We start from the raw sequence: 23,749 nt of genomic DNA, 5'->3' as shown, positions 1-23,749 counted from the left end.
AGGCTGTGGAGCCCTTACTTTCTCACTCATGGCACATCAGACAGACCAGTGCAAAGGTAAAGACCAGGTTTGATTGCTCAGATATGGCTGGAAGGTCAAGACATTGCCTTTGTACCTGTGAAATATGACATCTAATATTACCTCAAACTCTTCCAGCACTTTGCACTTGATCCTATCAAATCCTCAGTACTCAACTTCTTGCTATTTTCTGCAGTAGGAGAGCATAAGACATGTCTCCTGAGTTAGGGAATGATCCATGCTGATAGGATTCAGTGACCAATAGTGGAATAAGGAGATGCTGTTTATTTACATGAGCCTGGCCACTATTCTCTTCCACTCCCCAGCATCTGAAGTTGGAGGAGACATCCCTGCCTAGTCCTTTCAGCATCCATTTATGAATCTGTTGTCCACAGTTGTGTCCAGTCCCTTTTGGGACCTGCTGATGTTGTCTGGCTCCTCCATCCTCTGTGGCAGCAAGCTCTGGAGCTCAAAACTAGCTAGGTAAAGAAATTTTATTTTTTATTTGTTTTAAACCCATCTACTTCTAGCACTCCTTACTCGTTGGACTGCCAGAGTATTACAGTTTCACGTTCAGCTTGTCCACCATCTGCAAGATTTTACAAGCCCCAGTCATATCTGCCCTTGGCCTTCCCCTCTCCATACCAGAGAATCCCTGCCTTTTCAGGGTCTTCTCATACAGCCAGCATTCCACTTCCTCAGTTATTACAGAGAAGGTTCAGAGAAGGTAAACTCCTCTATCTCATTCTTGAGCCATGGAAACCAGAGTTCAAGCACACAGCAGTCAAGATGAGGGCTCTCCAAGGTTTCCTACAGTTGCAAAACAGCACTTTCCATCTTGTTCTTAGCACCAGTCCTGATCACATCACATTTTGATGGCTTTTTCAGCTGTTACTGCCCATTAACAGTTCTCTGAAATCATCAGGTCAGTGATGGCTCCAAGCTCTCCTCCTGAGTTTCACCACTTGTCCTGAGCTCTGTGCCAACTCCCCTCTCAGACTCTTTCTCCCTAGAAGCCTCATCTTCATCTCTCTATGCTGAAGCTCATCTGCTGCCTATTTGCCCCTCAGTTTTGTGAAGTCCTTCTGAGATTCCTTGACATCAGCACAGTGTCTGGCTTTCCAGAAGAGCTCAACATCAATCGTAAACTTGGAGATTTCCCTGTTCACTCTTTTCTCCTGAGAGTGGACAAAGATGTCAAATATAAAACCAGTCCCAGCTCTGGTCCCTGGAGGACTCCACTGCTGATGGTCCTCCATCCTGAAGAGTGACCATTCAGCCCTATATATTACTCCTTCAACTAGTTTTCAGTTCATGAAAGAACCTTTCTTCTGCTCCCACAGTAACTTAGTTTCTTTAATACTCTTTGGTGTGGTAACTTGTCAGAGGCTTTCTAAAAAATTAAGATTGATTATGGCCTCTGGGTCGTCTCTGTTTGAGATAGGATCCCCCTTTGCAAGAGCCCTGCCAGCTTCTCCCCAGCATTGTGTTTGGTGACAGGCTCAGCAACCCTACTCTTTCTTACAGGCTCTGCTGTCTCACCAGGGATTAACAGTGAGACTCTCCAGGCTTTAGCTCCTGGCATCCCCTCCCCAGAGCTGAAAGTTTTACTGCCCACAAGCCTGCTACCCAGGTGTCATGAGAGGTACCATGCTGTAGCTAGCAGCTCTGCAGCTTCACATTTCAGTTTCTACAGGATGTATGAACACCATCCAGTCCTGGGACATTCTGAGGGCCAGCCCTTCCCATTAATCTGAAGCTTCCTCTGTATTTACTTCAAACTGGTCTGGCTCCTCTGACCAACCTGCTACGATGACTGTGCCAGGCCTGGGACTCTCCCCACCACCTTTGGCAGTAAAGACCAACAGGAAAAAACACTGAGCTTCTCTGTGCAGCCTTATCATCCTTGAAGGCTCTTTTATATCCTGGATATTCCACCCATCCCCTAGTCAGCTTTCTGCTTTTGATGGTTTAAGGGAATGTCCTTTAACCAGCTATGGCATCCTTTTCAGGGTGCACTGCACATTCATTTTTAGCCTTTTACTCTCCTGTTTACCATCGATCTGACACATTTTGTGAGCTTTCCTGTTCTCATCTAGGCAAGCTTTCTGTTTCTGAAACATTGGCCTTTTCTGTAATACTTCCATTTAACTCTCCTACTGAGCCAGGAAGGGGGCTTTCAAACCACTTCATTTTCTTTTTGAATTGTGACACACATTTTATCAAAGCTTCTAAGGCCATATTTAAGAGCCTTCAGGCCATGTTTAGGATCTGTAACAGGGAGGTTGATAGTTTGCCCCACTTCTACATAGTCCCTTTTCCTGAAATTGTTATGGGATATGCCTGGCCCTCTCTATACCACTGCTAAACCTTGTGATCCTGTGATTTTTATTACGGAGCAGTTTCCCCCAATAACTCTTCAGCCAGGTCCCAAGCAGTCAAGATTCAGCCCAGAAAAATCCCTTTTCTTCTGGGTTCTAAATCTCATTGTTCCAAGAAGCTTCGTTTACTGCAGCCGCAAATCATCTCTCTACATCTCGTCTTAATGAAGCGTTCACTCAGCCTGGATGTGTGAAAGCATTTGCAAGTTGTGCCCTCACTCCTGTGCCAGCCGTCTGGCAGTGTCAGGGGATCAGTGGTTGTCTTTGCTTCACGTCCTTCTCCGAGTGCTGTGAATGCCCAGGGCCCTGATTATCTCCCACATGCTTTTTTGTCTCCCAGATGTGGTAATGTTCCTGTCTGAGTCTGCCCAGGATGTCTGCATCTCTGTTTGCATTTGATCAGGTCTGGTCAAGTTATGTTTTTAAAATAGTTACAGTTATGGCCTTAAAACAACATCTGCCAGGAAGGAAGCTGAGGCTGCATGCACATACTGAGTGTGGGCTGGGTTTCGGGGTGCAGTGCATCCTGCAGCCCCTCTGCACAAGGCCAGTTTGGGCTGCTTGTGCTCCACAGCAGGTTTTCATTGCCACACTCCACAAACCTGCCTCTCCTCCACCTCCCAGCCCACTGGGCGCTCCTTAGCTCTGAGGCTCTGCTCCCACCCCAGTGTTTTGGAGGACTGTCATTCTGACCATGGCAGAGGGGAGACTTTGGGGCAGATCATCAGCTCTTCATGCAAGTGTGAACACCCCACATCACTTGTCCTGGGAGAAGATGTGGGGCTGGTCAGGAGATCTGGATTTGGGTCATGCTCAACAGGCATATTCCTGGCCTTGGAGGCTGGACGGTATGCCAGATGCTGCCTGCTTCTCCTTGTACGGGGCTTGCCAGCCCCATGCAGGCCAAGAGGGTAGGCAGGGCAAGGGTGCAGGGTGGATAACGTGAGGACTTGCAAGGAGGCACGGGCCATGGTATGAGGGGAATGATGCCTTGTGTCCCATGGGTCACAAAGTGCTTGGGAACACATGATGGGGTGAGGACAAGTTGTCCCAAATGACCAAGCGTCCCCTGTCCTCAATATTCTTGCAGTAAAGACAAAGCATATCTTTCACCAAGGTCTCTTTTTTGGATGAGAGTAGACAGGAATGACAGTATGGCCAGCACATCTCTGACACTTATCAGCAGGGAAATAGAGGTAAATGTTCAACAAAGGGCAGAGTGAAGGGGGACAAAGAAAATAGGGGAGAGTCTGGACCAGGGGAGGGAGGGGCATCCCAAATCACCCACAGGCTCATAGAAGGCCTGGGAGAGGATGGGCAGAGATATCTCCTGAATTGCTCTTGATGGACACAAGCTGGGGCTGGCCCCATCTGTGGCCCAGGCACTCATGTCCTGCTCCCTGGGTGCTCCAGCACTGTCCTGTGCAGTTCCCTCCTGGCACTGACCAGCCAGCAGGCTGGCACAGCAGTTATGGTCCTGCTGGTGCAGACCTGATGGAACGCTGATCAATGGCATGTGGCATGGCTTGAGCTTGGAGACTGGTGCCCACCCAGCACTGGGGTACATGAGACTGTGAATGGAGCAGACGGTGAAGCAAGGGACCCTCTGGAAGGGCTCCTGGGATAGCTGGTGTTCCCCAGGGCCTACAGCCTGGAGGTTGCACAAATGCCCCTCTAGGACATCCTTAGGGCTGGCTGCATGGATGTGGAGGGAAGGCACTCCATCTCAGGACAGCTTGGCTGCAAGTCCTTCTCAGACCTTCTAGGGTGTGAGCCTGGGAACGTGTATGTCTTCATCCACCTCACTGGGGCCGCACTTGGAGCAGGATCTCACTGAGATGAAGCCCTCTGGGTGGAGGTGGCAAGGCTGCATCTCAGTCTGGAAGGTGTACCAGCATCTTTGTGTCATGGTGGCAAAATGTCTCTGAGTCCTTCTGTGTGTGTGTGTGTGTGTGTGTGCGCGCGCGCGTGTGCTTCAAGTTGCCCAGTGGCTGTGTCTCTGGCCAGAAGCATCAGCCCAGGCGTCTCCATGCCTGGAGCTGTCAAGACATCTGTTCATCTGCCTGTGTGTGTCTGTCTGCAGAGGGGAGCATAGGCCTTTCCCCTGCCTGGCTGGTGGCCCTGGGGCATTCCCCTTCATTCTATGCCTCCAAGTCCGGATGCCCTTCCCAGGCACTGCCTAGGGGCAAAGCCATTGGGCCATGTCCCAGAGCAGTGCCACATCCCTGAGGTTCCCTGCTACTCTCCCTGTCCTGCCACAGCAGCCCCAGCCATACAGATGGCTCCTCCACCGCGCCGGGTCACAGCCTCCACCCTCAAGTGCGGTTGCTTTTTGTGTCCCTTCTTGCTGTGTGTCGGCCTCACCCCATCAATCCCCTCCCCTCCACCGCCTGCGCCCCCCTTGCACAGCCCCCACCAAAGCCAGCCACACACACAAGTGAACTTTTCTGCGTTTTCCAGCAATTAAAAAGAATAAAGCAACAGTTGTCTCCAGGCAGGGCATGGATCCTGGTGACCCTGATTTTCTGTGTGGCTGGGCAGGGTGAATGGGGCTATTGAGACCCTGATGACTGGCATCTCCACTCCAGGATTGTCTCCCCTTCCAAGTCCCCCTCCCCGCACTCTCCTCCTCCCTACCCTCCTCCCTGCTTTTAATTTCCTTCCTGGAGAGAACTGCTCATCCCCTTCCCATTGGCCAAAGGCCTGAAAGGGAATGGAGGAGACAAGGGAAGGATTAAAGACACTCTGCTTAGGAGCAGGCAGCCTGAATACAAGATGCACCGGCTGGGAAAGAATGGGGGCTTAGTGGGGCACCAGATCAGACCCGCCTCCGCCGTATTCAGTACGACCTGCATTCCTGCATTGCTAAACAGGGCCATTTCTCCCCAGAGCCAGTGCAGAGAGGTCCGCCACCGTCTCCCACTGCACCTGCCATCACAGGTAGGTCTGGCCAGGAAGGGTGGTGTGGAGGTCCTGCTGCACTGCTGTGCATCAGGGTGTGGTGATGGCGGGGGAAAGCAGCACTAAGCACTTGTGAGCCAACCTTCCCTTGGATCGGTCAGCCCAGCCCTGGCCACTGTGCTTCCCATGCTGGCCCCGCAAGGATGAGGAGGTAGCTGCAAGCCTGTAGCAGTTCTACGACTATCCTGGAAGTGCTGCAGGGCAATTGGAGTCTCCAGGACTGTAACAGATCTGGCTCTTATCCCAGTAGAACTATGGGCTTAATTTTCATGAAGGCAACATGCAGGATCCAAGTTTACAGCAAGCACCACTGTTTCAGTGCTCAGAGGAAGGTTGGAGGTTAGGCTTGCAGTTGCCCTTATGGAGAAGGGCTGGGCACTTCCAGCCTCAAGACCAGGGATGCTGGTGCCCCATTGTTCATCAGCCGGGTCCTCTCAACCTTGGAGGAGCCCAAGAAAAAAGTAGATGTTCACTGCCCTTCTCAGCACCCCCTAGAGCCATGCAATCTGGGGTGCAGATGGGCCTCAGTAGTTTGTGCTCATTCCTCCTGCAAATCCCATCTAACCTGTGCCACCAGCATGTGAGTGATGGAGGACTTGTCACTCTCTGGTCTTTGGGCTGCTCCGTGGGCAGCTCTGGGGCAGGGTGGATATTGTTGCTGAAACTGGCCCTGAGGAGAGGCTGGAGCAGAGCAAGATGGCGGAGCACCGCCTTGGGGCCATACTGAGAGTGTGTGAGGGGGCATTGACCGTCTATCATTGATCAAACTTGTGGGGATACAAGGGGAGTCACCCAGGAGCAGGACCATGTTGTTGGCAGCAGCTAAGGCTTTTCCACACCTCTTGCATGCTCCATACCAGATCAACCAAATGTTGTGTATCAGGCAAGGAACCAGAGCAGCAGCCCTGTGCAGGTAGGAGTTAGTCACCTCCAGCCATGGGAAGTGCTAGGGCTGGTGTCAGATGTCCTCAGGGCAATGCTGGGCTCTCTGCCCAAGGGCACCCCTCTTGCCGCAGCAAGGCTGGTTCCCCAAGGCTGAAGCTAGAACAGCAAAGCCCCTTCACATTGTTAGTGTGCTGGGCTGGCCCTTCATAATTACACACACAGGTTCCCTATGGCAGGGATGGAAACATCCCTCTTTCTCTGTGAACAGGGAATCTGAGAATGACACTCTCTGGTTGGAGCTTGTTTCTGTGTGTTTCTTCAAAGAACAGGAAGAGGTTGTTCTAGGAAACCTTTCTGGGTTCCTGCTGACATCTGTCTAGAGCTTTGCTCTTCTGGGGAAGCAAGTCCCTGCTTGAGCCCAGCAAGCTCTGAAGCACACAAAGGGTATCCAAGCTGAAAAACCGGTGGTCTTCAGTGGGGAGCAATGACTGCTCTGGTGCAGAAGTGGCAGAGCTATCGTGCCTAGTGTGAGAGAACAGATTTGGCCGCTAATGTGCCCTGGCCTTTGGCTGGGTTTTGTAGACTGCGCTCAGCTCTGTGCTGCTTCAGCCTTCCTTTGTGGGTACCCAGAGTCACTTGTGCAGAGCCAACATGGGCACATGCCATGTGTGATGGCCCAGTGGCTGTCACGTTTGCTGGAGTGGAGATGAGGGACATGGCAGCAGAACAGATGGGCTGAGAACAAGAGGAGTAACTATGAGACTAATTCAAGCTGGAGAAGAAAATGATGGGAGAAAGTAGACAGGTGGATCAACAAAGAGCAGTTCCATTTCTCTGAAGCAGCAGCTCCAAATGCACACCAAGGATCACACACTACTAAGAGCACTGTGGGGAGCCCAGGTTCCCACGTAAGGACACAGCTCAGGACTGTACACACAAAACTCTGGGGCCCTGCACTACAGGTGTCTGCAGAGAGGAGTCTGAGCTCCTGTGCCCCATGTCCTACGTAGTGGCTAGTGCCATTTTAGGTTCTGGGGGATGTTCCACCTGTTCCCACCTCCTGCTCCAGATTTCTTGTGGGCCTGTGCCATATATACCAGTCTCATCTCAGGTTCCTTGCATACCCCTAAGCTGTGTGGCATCTCCAGTGAGCAGAATGGAGCCCTGGTGATCGCATGAACATGTCCTCAGGAGCCGAGGGTGGGATGTGGCCAAGCATGTGGAGGTGGCCTGTCAGGGCAGCCTCTATTGCTCTCCAGGCTCTTAACTGTACTGAAATGGGGCAGGATTCAGGAGCCAAAATATAGCCACCTTCTGCCATTTGCCATGCCCTGGGGCACCCAAGACTTCCACACAGGGCTAGAAGATGGGATGCTGACCAACAAACCTTGTGGCAGATGAAGGCCAGGCAGGACACATGAGAACATCTCAGACAGCACTAGAAGCTTATGTGTGAGCACCGCAATCTCTCCCCTTTCTCCACAGCCTGCAAAGGAGCTTAGACATCATGTCCACATTGACACCTCACTGTCAGAGCTGAATCCCACCCCACTGACCAAGCTGCACAAGTCCATGTCCCAGTTACTGCTGCATTCTCTGCACTGCACGTGACCATCACAGTCTCCATGGTCCAACTGGCATCACTCAAACAGCAGCTGGGTGGCTTTGAGGCTGGAAGGATCCTGACCCAAAAAGGCTACAGGCATCCTCCTGAAATCCTCCTGCCCTTCAGCACCTTGACACGCTGGAGGTCATCAGCTTGTATCTTCATACGCTGTCATGATTTTAACAAATCTAACAATATTTGGTACTAACAGCCCAACTGCTGGAGTCCTGTGACTCAGTCAGAAACTGCTCTGGTCTCAGAGAAGAGCACAAAATTTTTCCCAGAAGTCTGTCTCCATTTTTGCCCTGGAAGGCAAAGGAAAAAAAAGTCCGTGCCCATCTTTTTCTCCATCAGAGAAGAGCCATATCCCTTCAGGTGTTCCACAAACTGATGTGCCACCAGACTGGACACCGTCAGTAACATGAGCTCACCTACACCTCTGCCTTCATCACTGTGTAAGAGCATGGCAGGACGAGCAAACCCAGTACAGAGTGAGGTCCCTTGCTCTTGCTGTTCAGGGGCATATGTGGGACTGCCACATCTGATCCTTGCTGTGGCCCATATATAGGCCAGAAACAAGCTCTGCCTGTTTGAGAAACAGCAGGAACCACATCTAGGGCTGTGACAAGAGTGTCCAAGAACAACCCTTTCCATGGCTGAGCTTCTCCTGCTGCCTCCATCCAACTGACTGGAGCTGGCACAGCCCCAAGGGTGACCTTAGCTTCCAAAGTCTTGCACGCTTCAAGAGGAGCAGCACACACAGCCACATACCTCATGCACACACCAGGGCTATGCCGTGCAGGGAGGGAGGACTCCTCCTCACCAAGATAGGGAGGCAGCAGTCAGCGGTTGGACTGTGTCCTTGCTGCAGACCATGTGGTACCCTCTTGACCCCACTGATGCAGCAGGCAGCACTCACTGGAGGTCCTAAGGGACCTTGGTGACACTTGGGCTCCTTCAGACAAAGGCCTTATGCACAAAAGGCTGTTTCAGCAGCACATGCTCATAGAAAGCACTGAAAGTGGCCCTGGTTGGATCAGCACAGCCACACTTTCATAGCACTGCAATAAAGCAATGGAGAGCAGCTTTGCTGTCCTGGTTTCCATGATCAACCCAAGCAGCAGGCACTGGTATGAGGGATCTGTGAGAAGCTGACTCCTGCTGCCCCTGCTCCCTGAGGTATGTCTGTGCCTCTAGTCAGGCAAGCCCCTGGGGCTTCACATGCTGCACCATGCCTGCAGCTCTTGTGCCAAATCAGAGCCCAGGGACTTGGCTGACAGCCTTGGGAATGCTCTTGGAAACTCATTTTCAACCAACAGCAATCAGTCCTCATGGTAAGTGCTGGGCAGCAGCCAGCAGGCCAAGCCAGGGAAGGGACATCAGAAGCGGATCCGTGTGGTTCTGCTGAGTTGCGGTGGCCAGCAGGTTTTAGAGGGACCAGCTCTCCCTCTTGCTGTGCCTCTGCAAGCTTGTAGAGAAGAGCTGGCAGCAAGGGGAGCTGTGGCGAATGCTGGCCCATTTCCAATGCCCAGGGAACAAGGTCTGGGGTCTTTGTACCAGAAGGGTGCTCTGATTCTGAGGCAGAATGGGCAAAACAGGTAGGAAAACAGCAATCTGGGCATTTCCCTTTGTTATAAGGGAACTCAATCATCAGCACAAGGAACCTTTATGACCCTGCTACCACTAACTCAATAAAGTATGGGGCTTTATTGAGATTTGCTTGGCTGGGGTGCATGAGGGACCCAAGATGGGGCCAGCAGATACGGCACATGGTCAGGCTGAAGTGGCCACTCCTCGATCAGGCAACTAGTGGGTCATCAGCTGTGCCACGGACTGTGCCAGGGGTTGCTGCTGGTTGTGCCAGCTCTGCAGGAGCCCAGCTGGTGGGCCCTCTGCCTTTTCACCTTTCCTCTAAGACTTTCTGCCCTGTTCTTTGGGTTCAGGATGGCAGACCTTCGCTTCTCCCCTCAATTTGGGTTTCACTGATGTCCCCTTACTGCCGTGACACTCCCCTTCTCTGCCTCTGTCAATGATGCACTCACAAACAGTCCCATGCACCAAGGCTGGCTCCCCAGCTTGTTACGCAGCTGGTCCCCACTGTCTCTAGTCCCCCCAAATTCTCCTGGCCCAAGTCCTTTCCATCTGAGGGACTATGACACCCAACAGCTGGCTGTTCTACTTGCAGGAACCTGATGCCACAAGGAGCACCATTTCAGTGGAGGAGCAAAAAGCTCTCAGGCGGGGAAGAAAAATGAAATTAGTGACACAGGTGAAAAGAAAATAATCTCCCTGTGCGGTAGCTGGGGGCCTTTTGTTTGTCTTCCGCTCCATCAAGGGGCTGGGAAGTGAAGCATTTACCAACCCTGCTGCAGACACAACGCCTAGGCAGTGCGGCGGGCTGGGGAGTCCTTCCCTCCTCCAGGCCCTGGGGTGGAGAGGTACCACGGGGCTTTCTCTTTAATGCAATGCTATGAATACTCGGGGTCTTTCTGCTCGCTGTTTAATGGATTTGAATGTGAAAAGGTGGTGGAATTGGGAAGAAGGAGAAGAGAGGGGGGAGGCCAGGCCTCTTTGTTCGGGGATGCTGCTCCAGCTCTGGATTTATTTAGCATTTGGAGGGCTCGGGGTCTTTCTCTCCTCCCCAGCCACTGCAAAGGCTCTCTCCCTTTTCTGCCTCATGCTTATTAGCATAGCAGCTGCTCCGTGAGAGGGGCTAGTCAAGGGAAAAGGACAGAGGCGTCCGGGAAATGAATAGGAGGGAAAAAAATAGCTTAAAAGGACAGAGGCTTTGAATGGGGGGGAGTCGTGAGTGGAAAAGGGGGTGGGGGGGGCTCGGAGTTGTCACCGTAGCTTTGAATGCAAGCAGGGTGAAATGCGAGGGATGGCGCAGAGCCGCAGGGGACGGCTGCCCCAGCAGGGCGCTGTGGCTGGGGCGACGATGACCTGCTCCTCACGCCAGGAAATTAGGCCGTGGCTGCCATGCTCCCTGGGCTTGTGCCTGGCTGGCTCGCAGGGACATGCAGGGAGGTGGGCGCTAAACCAGCACCCTCCTGCACCCACAGCCCTGCTCTCTTGGGCTGCCCGGCCCAGCCCTGCTCCCCACTCTTTGCAGGCATTCAGGGAGCCCTGACCCTGCGTCATCGTTGCTCCTTCCCCATGCGGCTGAGACCTTGGGATGACTGAGTGTTTTAGGCATTAATAAAGATGCTTTCAGAAAATCGGGTGTCTGGCAAGCCACCACACTGCTCCTGCAACATGGGCCCTTGCCCCCAACTTGCAGAGATTTAGTTGTGCTGAGATCACAGAATCACAGAATGGCTGAGGTTGGAAGGGACCTCTGGAGATCATCTAGTCCAACGTCCCTGCTCAAGCAGGGTCACCTAGAGCACGTTGTACAGGATCACGTCCAGGCGGGTTTTGAATATTTCCAGAGAAGGAGACTCCGCAACCTCTCTGGGCAACCTGTGCCAGGGCTCTGTCTCCCTCACAATAAAGAAGTTTTTCCTCATATTCAGATGGAACTTCCTGTGTTTCAGTTTGTGCCTGTTGCCTCTTGTCCTGTCACTGGGCACCACTGAAAAGAGTCTGGCCCCATCCTCTTGACACCCTCCCTTTAGATCTTTCTTTGTATACATTGATAAGATCCCCTCTCAGTCTTCTCTTCTCCAGGCTAAACAGGTCCAGCTCTCTCAGCCTTTCCTCATAAGAGAGATGCTCCAGACCCCCAATGATCTTCGTAGCTCTATGCTGAACTCTCTGCAGTAGTGCCATGTCTCTCTTGTACAGGGGAGCCCAGAACTGGACACAGTACTCCAGCTGCAGCCTCACCAGGGCTGAGTAGAGGGGGAGAATCACCTCCCTCCACCTGCTGGCAACACTCTTCCTGATGCACCCCAGCATACCATTGGCCTTCTTGGCCACAAGGGCACATTGCTGCCTCATGGTTAACCTGGTGCCCACCAGCACTCCCAGGTCCTTCTCCACAGAGCTGCTTTCCAGCAAGTCAACCCCCAACCTGTACTGGTGCATGGGGTTATTCCTCCCCAGGTGCAGGACTCTGCATTTGCCTTTGTGGAACGCCATGAGGGTCCTCTCTGCCCACCTCTCCAGCCTGTCCAGGTCTCTCTGAATGGCAGCACAGCCCTCTGGCGTATCAGCCACTCCTCCCAGTTTTGTATCGTCAGCAAACTTGCTGAGGGTGCACTCTGTCTCTTCATCCGGGTCATTAATGAATAAGTTGAACAAGACTGGACCCAGTATTGACCCCTGGGGGACACCGCTAGCTCCAGGCCTCCAACTAGACTCTGCGCTGCTGATCACAACCCTCTGAGCTCTGCCATTCAGCCAGTTTTCAATTCGCCTCACTGTCCACTCATCTAGCCCACACTTCCTGAGCTTACCCATGAGGATGTTATGGGAGACAGTGTCAAAAGCCTTGCTGAAGTCAAGGTAGACAACATCCACTGCTCTCCCCTCATCTACCCAGCTAGTCATCCCATTGTAGAAGGCTATCAGGTTCATTAATCATGATTTCCCCTTTGTGAATCCACGCTGGCTACTCCTGATCACCTTCTTATCCTGGGGTGCATCAGGAAGAGTGTTGCCAGCAGGTCGAGGGAGGTGATTCTCCCCCTCTACTCACCCCTACTGAGGCCACATCTGGAGTACTGCGTCCAGTTCTGGGCTCCCCAGTACAAGAGGGATGTGGCACTACTGGAGCAAGTGCAGCGAAGGGCTACAAAGATGATTAGGGGATTGGAGCATCTCTCTTATGAGGAAAGGCTGAGAGAGCTGGGCCTGTTTAGCTTGGAGAAGAGAAGGCTGAGAGGGGATCTTATCAATGTATACAAATATCTAAAGGGAGGGTGTCGAGAGGATGGAGCCAGACTCTTTTCAGTGGTGCCAAGCGACAGGACGTGAGGCAACGGGCACAAACTGAAACACAGACAGTTCCACCTGAACATGAGGAAAAACTTCTTCACTGTGAGGGTGACAGAGCACTGGAACAGGTTGCCCCGAGAGGTGGTGGAGTCTCCTTCTCTGGAGATATTCAAAATGCGCCTGGATGCAATCCTGTGCAATGTGCTCTAGGTGACCCTGCTTGAGCAGGGGGGTTGGACTAGATGATCTCCAGAGGTCCCTTCCAACCTCAGTGATTCTGTGATTCTGTGATTCTGTGATTTTGTGATTCTTGTCCTTCACATGCTTAGAGATGGCATCCAGGATGAGCTGTTCCATCACCTTTCCGGGGATCGAGGTAAGACTGTCTGACCTGTAGTTCCCGGGGTCCTCCTTGCCCTTTTTCAAGCCTGGAGTGACATTTGCTTTCTTCCAGTCCTCAGGCACCTCTCCTGTTCTCCATATCCTTTCAAAGTTGATGGAGAGTGGCCTAGCAATGACATCCACCAGCTCCCCCAGCACTTGGGGGTGCATCCCATCAGGCCCATGGACTTGTGGATATCAGGTTTGCCTAAATGATCTCTAATCCAATCCTCCTCCACCAAGGGAAAGTCTTCCTTTCTCCAGACTTTCTCCCTTGTCTCCAGGGTCTGGGATTCCTGAGGGCTGGCCTTAGCAGTAAAGACTGAGGCAAGGAAGGTATTCAGTAACTCTGCCTTCTCTGTATCCTTTGTCACCTGGGCTGCTGCCTCATGCAGCAGCGCGTCCACATTTTCCCTAGTCTTCCTTTTGTTCCTGATGTATTTAAAGAAGTCCTTCTTGCTGTTCTTGGCAGCCCTTGCCAAATTCAACTCCAAATGGGCCTTGGCCTTCCTAGTCGCATCCCTGCATACTTGTATTACGGCCCTATATTCCTCCCAAGTGGCCTGTCCCTGCTTCCACCTTCTGTAGACATCCTCCTTCTGTTTGAGTTTTTCCAGGATTTCCTTGTTCATCCACGCAGGCCTTCTGCCCCTTCTGCTCAACTTCCTGCTCATTGGGATGGACCGTTCTTGAGCTTGGAAAAGGTGAGCCTTGAATATTAATCAGCTCCCTTGGACCCCTCTTCCCTTCCCTTCCCTTCTAGGGCCATATCCCACGGGATTCTTTCAAGAAGACCCCTGAAGAGGCCCAAGTCTGCTCTCCTGAAGTCCAGGGTTGTGATCCTACTTTTTGCCCTGCTTCCTTCTCACAGGATCCTGAACTCCACCATCTCATGGTCATTGCAGCCAAGGCTGCCCCCAAAATGAGATGTCCCAGTGAGAACTCTCAAGCAAGGAGGGACAAGTGGGCAGAGGTTTGGTCCGGTGCAGAAAACCTGGGAGAGGTGGGAGCACATTCAGAGTCCATCTGTGCAATTGTATTATATGTGATAACATTGCTTTTGACCGGGAATTGGTGAGAAGTGATTTTTCAGCCAGAAAAAAAAAAACTAAACTGATGTTGCAGTGCAATCCTTGGGCTGAAAGAAGACCTCAGTGCCATTTACAGGTAGAGGCTCTCCTTAGCTGTAGAATTAATTTAGCGCTTGGAATCTGCTCGTGTGGCAAGGCTGGATTTCAGGGTGCATCGGCTCACAAACTGCATTTGGGCTAAGATGCCAGGCACTGAGCAGTTGGGCCCAGTGTGTGAAGGCTCAGGCTGGCATGGCTGAGTGCCCTATCAAAGCATTGCAGAAACTTGACAGGGTTGGCAGCAGTTTCCTGGCCAATGTCCCCTTCAAACAGGGGTACACAAGCCCACATGCAGCTGGGCTAACCCTGCCCCTGCTCTGGGTTATACCGGAGTGTCTTGCTTCAATCTGGCAGTGGCTGCACTCAGATGTCACCATCCCTTGGGCTCTTTAACAGGGACCTCCACTCCTCCATTAGCATTGGCACCCGCCAGAAGACAGGCGCGGATGGATGAATTGGCAGAGCCAGGCACACTTACAGTGTCCTGCCTGGGCTAAATATGAAGCAGATTCATGCCCTGCTGAATCAGAGACAAGGATGCATCAGTGAGTGGGTGTAAGTGCTGTCTGCGACTGAGGACAGCCCACCTTGCCACAGAGGTGGTTGGCCATGCACAATGGAAGAGGTGAAGTGGCCAGCAAATGCTCCTGTCTATGTTTCCGTGCCTCTCAGCACTCCTAAGAATTGCCAGGGCTGCTGTTCAGGCCAGGAAGAAATCACATGTGGTGGGGAATGAGGATGTACGTTAGGAGGGGAGGGGGGGCATCTTCCTAAAAAGCAGCAGCACAGCAGCTCCAGCCCAGCCAGGCCAGGAGCTGCCAACTTGCAGTGGTCAGCACTGCTGCAGGAGTCTTGCCTTGGACTGCCCACAGATATTGCTGCCAGCTACAGAGAGGTATCAAGTGTATGTGTGGAGGATTCAGGCTGAATGAAGAGTTTCCAGCGCAAGCAGTGGCCCTAGTCATCCCTGCATCATGACATCCTTCCAGCCACCCAGCTTTCCCTTTATCCCTTCCTCTATCCATCCCTCCATCCCTCCATCCAACAAATCTTGCACTTCTCCAGGCCTTACCCACTGCCCTTCCCAAACAAGCCAAACCATGATGTTGCCCTGCTTGGACATCTTATTAAGGTCAAGTTTAGTAGGAAGATAAGCTGTTAACACGAAGAAGACAAAAACTGCATCGCAGTCACATCTCAGCTTGCCACATCTGTGTGAGACAGAGATGATGACCTCTTCCTATGCACCCTCTTGCTAGGCTGCAGGGGCCCAGGGAGGGTAACTGTGATGGGTGCCCATGGCAGCATTAGGACACAACAGCTGAAGAATTATTAGGAAGGGAAAAAGATACTTCTCCTGCCTGGCACAATGAAGCAGTATCATTCTCTGGGATGCTCACGCTGCCACCGGAGGAGCTGCTTGCGGTTCCTGTGATGACCAGATAGACGTTGTCCCAGGCTCTGCTCCCACTGGTAGGGCACAGGATTTCGACTCTGAACCCTGCCCTGTATCCACCACCTGGCAAGGCAGGAGGTTTGATGATGCAGTAGGAAGAGCTGGGTTGAAGTGGAGCGGGAAGAAGAAGGCTCTGTGTCCTGGGAACAGTGTGGACCAGGCATCAACCCAGGCCTGGGAGGGATTGCTGAGAGTCTGGACCTTTGCAGCCAAGCTCAGCACATTTGGATGAGTTCCTGTACCAAACACCACAGGAACTTTGGGTCAGCAACAGAGTGGATTGAAACTAAGAATGTCCCATGAAGCACAGACAGCAGGTCTTGCAGCAACATGCTCTCACTCGTTAGCGTTCCTGCGGTCTCTGCGCTGACAGTAGTGCCCCGTCAGCCCCATTATTCCCATGCAGTGGGGTTTTTACCCTGATAGTGGGAAATCTAGTCCAGAAAGCATCAAGAAGTGGCAGAATATTAAGACTGGAAACAAGGGCACCCTGAAACAGCTAGACTGAGCCCCCATCTCCTCCCTGACACTGAACAGTAGTCAATTGTGATTTTTTAAAAAGGTAACTCCTATTCGGATCTCCAGGCTGTGGCATTATCATAGTCATACAAATGCCCAACAAAGCATCTATTTAAAATGTACTGAATTTTGATTACAGCCCTTCCCCTCTCGCTTGCTCGCTCGCAGTCTTTCTTTCTCATTCATTACTTACTGTGTTAAGCTCCCTGAAATTCAAATAAAATCCCACCTCCCCGCCCCCCCATCCATATGCGTTGTTTGATTCAGCTCTGATGTCTAGGCTTGACGAATGAAGGGGAATATAACAGAAGACAAAGCTGTCAAACTTCTCCAGGCTACGTTGACTTCCCATCACCCCTGTGGACTGAGGGGAGACTGATCCATCTGTTTTGGAGTCAGTAGCACAAACAAAAGCAAAAGACAATGGCAGGAAGCACTTGAAAGTTCAAATTCTTTCTTTGGTTTCTCTTGGAACAACAGAACCTACGTAATGTGGCTGGCGGACAATAACACGCGGCCAGGGACACAAAAATGCCAGAAGAATGTGCTTACGACACGAAACGTTCCAATTATTTTTGTTTTATTGGAACAAAAATAGAAAAGGGGAAGAAAAAAAAAACCCAGCACTTTGGAGTTCCTAGATTTCTTGGACTGGGTTTCTTTAGTGTTGAGAGCTGCAGAGCAGGGTGGCGACAGTCTAAGCAAGGAGTTCGGCACTGTGCACAGTCACTCTCTGCTGCTCCTGGCACCTCACAGCCCAGTCCGAGGGATCAAACCCTGCCAGCCCCACGTTCTTCACCGTCCCACAGCCACGCTGGTGCGGATCAGCTGCGCTCTCACCCTCTGTGTGACAAGAGGCGGCCACTTCCCGCGCTGCTCTGGGCTGCCCTGGAGTCCGCGCACGTGCAAGCCCGCAGTGCAGCATAGCTTCTTCAATGTTGGGCTTGGAGCCAGGGGTGCGCAATTTGTATTCACCGCCCAGCCGAAATCCCCTGCAAAGGGGCTCTGCCGAGGCTTCAGCCTGTTCGTTTGCTTGGGGAGAGACAAAGTTTGTGCAGAAACGCTCCTTGGAAAACTGGGCAACACGAGCCCTCCTGCAGGTCTTGGCCAATGTGGACCAGCTGGCTAAAAGCCCTAGGACAAGGTGAAGGAAGCAAAGCAGTGGGGTTGGGCTGGGCTGGGCTGAGCCCTGGGTTGCCCTCGGTGGCAACAAAGAGCCAACACTGGGATAATTTTTTTGCCATGGTTCTGTTGCTTATGCCTGGGGAGAGAGGACTTCTCAGGGCAGCGCCCAAATGGGAGAGGATGGCAATGTCACCCGTCCATCTCACTGCCGGGCTTAGCGACAGCGCCCAGAGGGTCCCTGCCACAGGAGGGAGGCAGCAGTACTGCTCTGAGCACTCAGTCATTCACATTGGCTGGAGGGTTCGGTGGTTCCTACCATCCCACTCTGTCCCCAGGCTGCCACCGCCTTGGGAGGACAGGCAGGGCTCTTCAGTGGTGGCTTGTGATGACCGAGGGACTAGGAAATCACAGGCTTATGAGCAGGGAAAACAAGGCACGGTGCAGGGGACATATGCCAGCCTGCAGGAGGAAAGTGGCATGGGGTGAACTGGTGACAGCACCCATTGGTGTAACCCTGCAACTTCCCCTGGTCCTGGCACAGCAACGTGATGGTGGGAGATTTGGTGGTGCCTTTACCTTGATAGGTTCCTGTTACCAGTGCCTGGCTCAGGGGACCAGTGCTGTGGGGCTTTGGCTTACAGGACTCTTCTGAGCTGGTCCAGGCCTCAGTTTCCCTCTCGTGACGGGGTCCCGCTCAGCGTACCTCACTGCAAGAGGGGGCACTGCTCGCATCCATGGGTGTCAAAGTGATGCTAGAGCCAGTGGTGCATCACTGGTGCATGCTGCCCCGTGCACGCGGGGCACTCCCCAAGCAGGGCAGCCTGGAGCTGTGTCTGGCTCTCCAGATCGCCTCTGTAGAGCCGGCTCCAGATCCTGTGGGTCCTGCTAGGGGAGGATCGGTATCACACAGGGCCCAAATGGGATCAAATTGTACCACGGCAAGAAAGCGAAGTGGCGTTCACCAGCCTGTGCTGCCTGGCCACCCTGCACATGCAGCCCCCAGACCTGGCCCCATCAGATTGCTGCTTAGAGATCCCAGGCAGTAAAGACTAGCTGTTGGGACTGGTGTTTTTGGTATGAGCTTTTTTTTCCTGCTAAAAACCAGCCAGGTCAGCTCACGCCCATCTTTTCAACACAGGGCTGTGGCATGGGTGGTCCCCAGAGCATGCTGGTGGAGATGGCTGCATCCCAGCACCCATCCCAGCTTGATGCACTCTGGTGCCTGGATGGAGAGCTAGAGCAGGGCCTGGGGCTCAGGCCTCGGCAAAATGGAGGAAGGCCAGCCAGCTCAGCGAGGTCACACCAGGATCAGGGAGATCACGCCTGTGCTGTCCCATGCCAGGCTTTTCTGCTGGGGCTCCTTTCCTCTGCCTTCACAGGACTCTATTCCTGGAGGCCTATTCCACATAGGCAAGGATCCTCACCCAGGCACCGAGCTGGGCATGCCAGAAATTTCCCAAGGATCTGAAGAGTTTCAAAATCCCCCCAAATTATCAACATGGAAAAAGTCTGATCACAATTGCCCATTCCTGACAATGACCAAGACTCTCTTCCATGCCCTGCCTTTGCAAGCCCAAGCTTTGGGAAAGGAACCCAGCATATGAAGGCATTGGGCTGTCTCTGTTCTTCCCATTTCCTCAGACCAGCCTAATCCTACCTGGAAAGCATCCAAAGATGCAGAGCTCGGCCCACATTTGGGTACTGTCTTGCTCTTAGTCGTGTGAGGGGATTGCAGATGTCTCCACTGCCACATACCCACATCCCATGTCCTCCTCCTACAGAGTCCCTGAGCTTTGCTGACACCTGAAGCCACCAACTGCATCAATCTGACAGCAATTTCGAAATGGACATCACCCATCATCACAGCCCAAGGGCTTGAGAGAGGGCTGAGCCACCTCAAACCCTTGCTAGGGTGCAACGGAGGAAAAAAAAAATCAGACAGGTTCGCAGTGAGCCATCCTGGTGCACTGCTAACAAGGCTGGGGCAGCATTTGGCAGATTATGCGTTTCCATGGCCCGGGATTCCTGCCATTGGGAGACACCCCATGGGTTAGCCTCGGAGAGCCTGGCTGCAGGTCTCGCACCTTGCTCCCCATCTTGTTTTTACTAATGTCTTAAACCCTGCATACTTAGGCTGATACTGGACCTCAGCCTAAGCCCGGGCACTCCAGGGTCCTCATCCACGTGTCTATAAATGAGTGATTGGCATGTGTGGACATAGGGCTGGAATAGAGAAAATCAGCATGCTGCAGGACCCAGACCTACAGGGCATTTTCTCCAGGGGATAGGAGGGGGCAGCACAGCCTGCAGACTTCAGGACTGTGCCGAAACCGCCCCAGCTACCACGCAAGCAACCCTTTGGGGGATATATTTAATGCCAGAAGAGCTGCTGGGTCACCTTTCCCACCGAGGACCAGCAATGAACGCTGGGATGGGGACATCCAAACCAAATGGCCACCAGCGAGGGCAGCACTGGGGCCACCCCGGGAACCCAAACTTGGCTAAGGCAGCCTGCAGCAGCCAGCTTGGCACACGCCATGCCAAAATCAAGACCCATGGGACTCAGCCAGACACCCCCCGTCACACATCTATGTCGAGGCCGGTGGCCCGCTTCTCCCCAGTGTTTTACCCCCAGAGCCTCTAGCAAACACATTGTCCCCGGGACAGGGGGGACTGTCACACTCCTAAAACCACAGCTCCATCGACAACCGTGCAGGGAAAAGAACAAACAAAAAAGCGACTTTTTTTTTTATAAAAAGATCAATGAAAAATTTATTTATAAATTTCGCACTCTGGGGCTACACGTCTATATCATACACTCAGGAATATGCTGTACTGTACAGACTTTATCCAGTTAGAAATGATCATATAGTGACCCACATACAGCTTCAATATAAGCCTAAAAATTCTTAACATTAATTAACATAATTAAAAAAGGTATTTGCATCTAAAGAAAAATCTACAGAAAAACTCCTTTCTGGAGCAATCTGTGCATCAGCTTCAATGTCTGCTTATTTCACTGACATTATCAATATATTCTTCTTACAAAAATAATAATAATAATTAAAAAGATGACTGCCGTAAGGTGACCAGTCATGCACGAAAGAGCCTCCCCCACCTGCCTCTTTTCTTGTACTCCCCGTTTTGGCGTGAAGGGTCAGCAGCACTATGAGCCAACAAGGGGGGTGGGGGGGACCCTCATTTCAATTTGAATCAATCTGCATCCCTTTTACTTCTCAGGATAAAGAGAGACGGGGTGTGGGGGTTGCATAGAAAATTGAAACTCTAGGGACTAGGAAGGGCAGCAGCTTTTCAGTAAAATACAAAGGGATGTAAAAATACATCAACTCTCAATTTCAGAGCAAACCCCCTTCCCCGACGTACAATTTCCAAAATCTCAGCGTGTCTAAAGCTCCAGGAAGCTGGAAAGGAACAATACTTTTCTTAAACTCACTCAGCAATTCACACAGGAGATTCACAGTCTTAATAGGTATTTTATAAAAATATAAATATGGGTTACATTATGTTGTCTTTACAACACTGGACAGAGCTCCCTTTAGACTGGGTTTATAACCAAGATTTCTTTTTTAAAAATCCATCTAGAACTTGGCTTTAAAATACACTTTTTTTTAATATCATGTCATAAATGTTATGACATTTCATTGTGGCAAATCCATTTAGTTAAAAAAAAATGTGCAACCATCTGGTAACCATAATAAAACCTCTCTAGAAAAGATATTGTTCCCACCCCGTAACTATTACACAGAAGCACCAATGGAAGTGCTTAACAACACCTTCAATGCTCACAGAAAAAGATTTCAACAAAGCAGTTCCTCGCAAGTTACAGCATTAACAGTAGACACTTTCAAAAGGGCTTTTTTCCTTTTTCTTCTTTAAATCTGGAGCTTTTTAATCATCTCAAATTGTTGAAGCAAAAAAAAAAAAAAAACAAAAAAAACCTGCAGGTGAAACCATCAGAAACAAAGCAGAATATTCAGTGCAATGGGAAATAACAATGGCAGACTCAAGTTTTTAGTTTTAAGACTAGGAAAAAAGCATAATTCCCAAACCATATTTTGAAACACTCACCACCAGCTTCAAACAAAACCAGGCTCACAAACTTCACCCACAAATATATACATACATGATAAATAGTTAAGACACAACCAAAAAAACCAGCAGGTAACTATTTTTTTTTTTTAATTGTAATGGTTTGGATAAAGGGAGTAAGAAAGGAAAGAGCAGGGAGATGGCAGTGATATGGTTGTTTTTAGTGCAGACGAATATAAGAGGGATGAAAGACCAGTGGGAGAAAGGAGACTTCTGAAATTTTCCGCATTTTCCAAATGGATGTTCTTGTGCCATAGCAATAAAAAGCAGCATTGCGATTATACGTGCAGTCACTTCAAAATGCGATTTAGGGTGGCTTTCTCTTCTTCCTCCCTTTCTTTTATAAATATATATATTTAGACATATATATAATATAAAAGGCAGGTGAATCTATACAAGTCAAATGAATCATTCTGCATTGAGAAGTGTTATCCAAGTTTCACCAAAAGAAAAAAGTTCCCAAACTATTTCTCAGTAGTTTTCAGGCATCTCTCTAGACAGCAGAGAGCGCTCGCGGCCCTTTTCTGTGCAAAAGCAAATCCTCTGCCTCTAGAGTTTATTTCACTTTTTTTAAAAGAAAAAAGTTCAGGATTTGCTAATCCCTCTTTACACAAAAAAAAAATAGAAGGATTAAATGTCTTTTCCTGTGATCTCACGTGTGCTAAATGGATTCAAGAATCAGGTGAGGATGCAGACTTTCTTCGGACACCCAAAAAAAAAAAAATCAAACCAGGAGGAAAAAAAAAAAAGAGAAAAAAAAAGAAAACCCAATCAGGCAGGGTAAGAAAAATGTGTCTGTCATATTCCAATAGAGTTGCCTCAAAAAATTAACAGTAGGAAAACACTGTGAGAAGACTGCAAAAGGAGAAACACTCTTCCACTGTCACTAGGGAGAAAGGGTTGAGGCCGTCTGGGAGCCACCTGCCCCGTCCTCGGGGACACCACTGCGTCGCCTCGCGCGGAGAGTTCAGAGCTTGCATCTTTACTCGTTAAGAGGGCAGGGGGGAAAAAAGCACCACTCGGTTTTTAAAGGAGTAATGTGGCTTGGTTTTTAAGGAAGTGTTGAAATGAATTCATTTCTGAGCCAGAATACTTTAAAAATCAAGGGACAGGCCACCACACCAGTTAGAGGGACAGGGGAGAAAAGGATTAAATATTACCGGGGAAAGGGAAGGGAGCATTTTAAAGCATCTGACCAGATGTCAAACTGAAACTGTGAATACTGTGAGTGCAGCCGAGGTAGATGGAAAAAAAAATTACAGTAGGAAAACAACCCTTGGGGGGGGGGAAAAAAAAAAAGAAGGTAAATGGTGGGTTTGTTTTTTTTTCAGTAAATCTTTGTGGGGCCCCAAATTTCTTTGCCAAAAAACAAAAACATGGAGTCCAAGCAGCTTTGACATTTAAAAACAAAAACAAAAACACACACAACCTTTCAAAAAACCGAAAACAACAACAACGACGAGAGCCACGCGCAGCGCAGGGAGGCGCCGAGGCGCGGGGGCGCGCGCGGCGGGGCGGGCGCCGGGGGGCAGCGCGCGGCCCCGGCCCCCCGCGGCATCACCGGGCGCCGGCGGAGTATTTGGCCTTGGTGATCAGGTAGAGGACGATGTCCTGGTGGCCCCCGAAGGCGGCGATGTGCAGGGCGCTCCAGCCGTCGCGGTTGGCCAGGCGGATGTCGGCGCCGAACTTGACGAGGAGCTTGACGAGCTCGAGGTTGCCGTCGATGACGGACTGGTGCAGCGCCGTCTGCCCCTCGGGCCCGAAGGAGTTCACGTTGAACTCGCAGTTCGTCATGTTCTGCAGCAGCGACTGCAGCTCCTTGGTGTTGCCGCGCCGCACCGCCTCCTGGAAGACGCGCTGGCTCGGCGGCGCCGAGCAGGTGGACACCTCGCTCTGGCTCATGCTGCCCGCCGGCCCCGCCGCGCCGCCGCCGCCGCTCGCCGCCTGCCCGCCGCCGCGGCGCGGCTGCGCATGGACGGCGCGGGGGGAGCGGCGCCGACCCCGCGGGGCGCCCCGCCCGCCGCTGCGGCTACCCCGCGCGGCCGCGCATCCGTGCGCGGCGGCACGCGGGCTCCCGGCGGACAGCGGCCCTGCTCCCGCGGATCGCCCGCCTCCGCCTCGCCGCCGCCGCCGCCGCTCCGCCGCCGCCGCCGCGCCCCGGGCCTCTCTGGAGCGGAGCCGGCCCCGCGCCGCGCCTTTTACCCAGCCTTTTATTTGCATAACAATAGCACGGCCGTGACGCGCCCGCGCCGGAGGGCGGGGCGCGCCGAGCGCGCGCTGATTGGGTGCCGCCCCG

At 51.8% G+C, this 23,749-nt stretch overlaps 1 protein-coding gene across 1 annotated transcript; it reads right to left on the bottom strand.

Moving 5' to 3' along the window:
• Positions 1-20,108: 20,108 nt before the first annotated feature.
• Positions 20,109-23,398, bottom strand: NRARP (NOTCH regulated ankyrin repeat protein). The gene has a single exon (XM_067308907.1). It carries the CDS (start codon positions 23,353-23,355, stop codon positions 23,011-23,013), a length of 345 nt encoding a protein of 114 aa, XP_067165008.1. The 5' UTR covers positions 23,356-23,398; the 3' UTR covers positions 20,109-23,010.
• Between the last annotated feature and the right edge of the window lie 351 nt (positions 23,399-23,749).

The sequence above is a fragment of the Apteryx mantelli genome, chromosome 21 (assembly GCF_036417845.1).
Source record: "Apteryx mantelli isolate bAptMan1 chromosome 21, bAptMan1.hap1, whole genome shotgun sequence".
Lineage (NCBI taxonomy): Eukaryota > Metazoa > Chordata > Aves > Apterygiformes > Apterygidae > Apteryx > Apteryx mantelli.
Note: the sequence above shows the minus strand (reverse complement) of the source record. Positions and strands in the feature narration are given on the sequence as shown.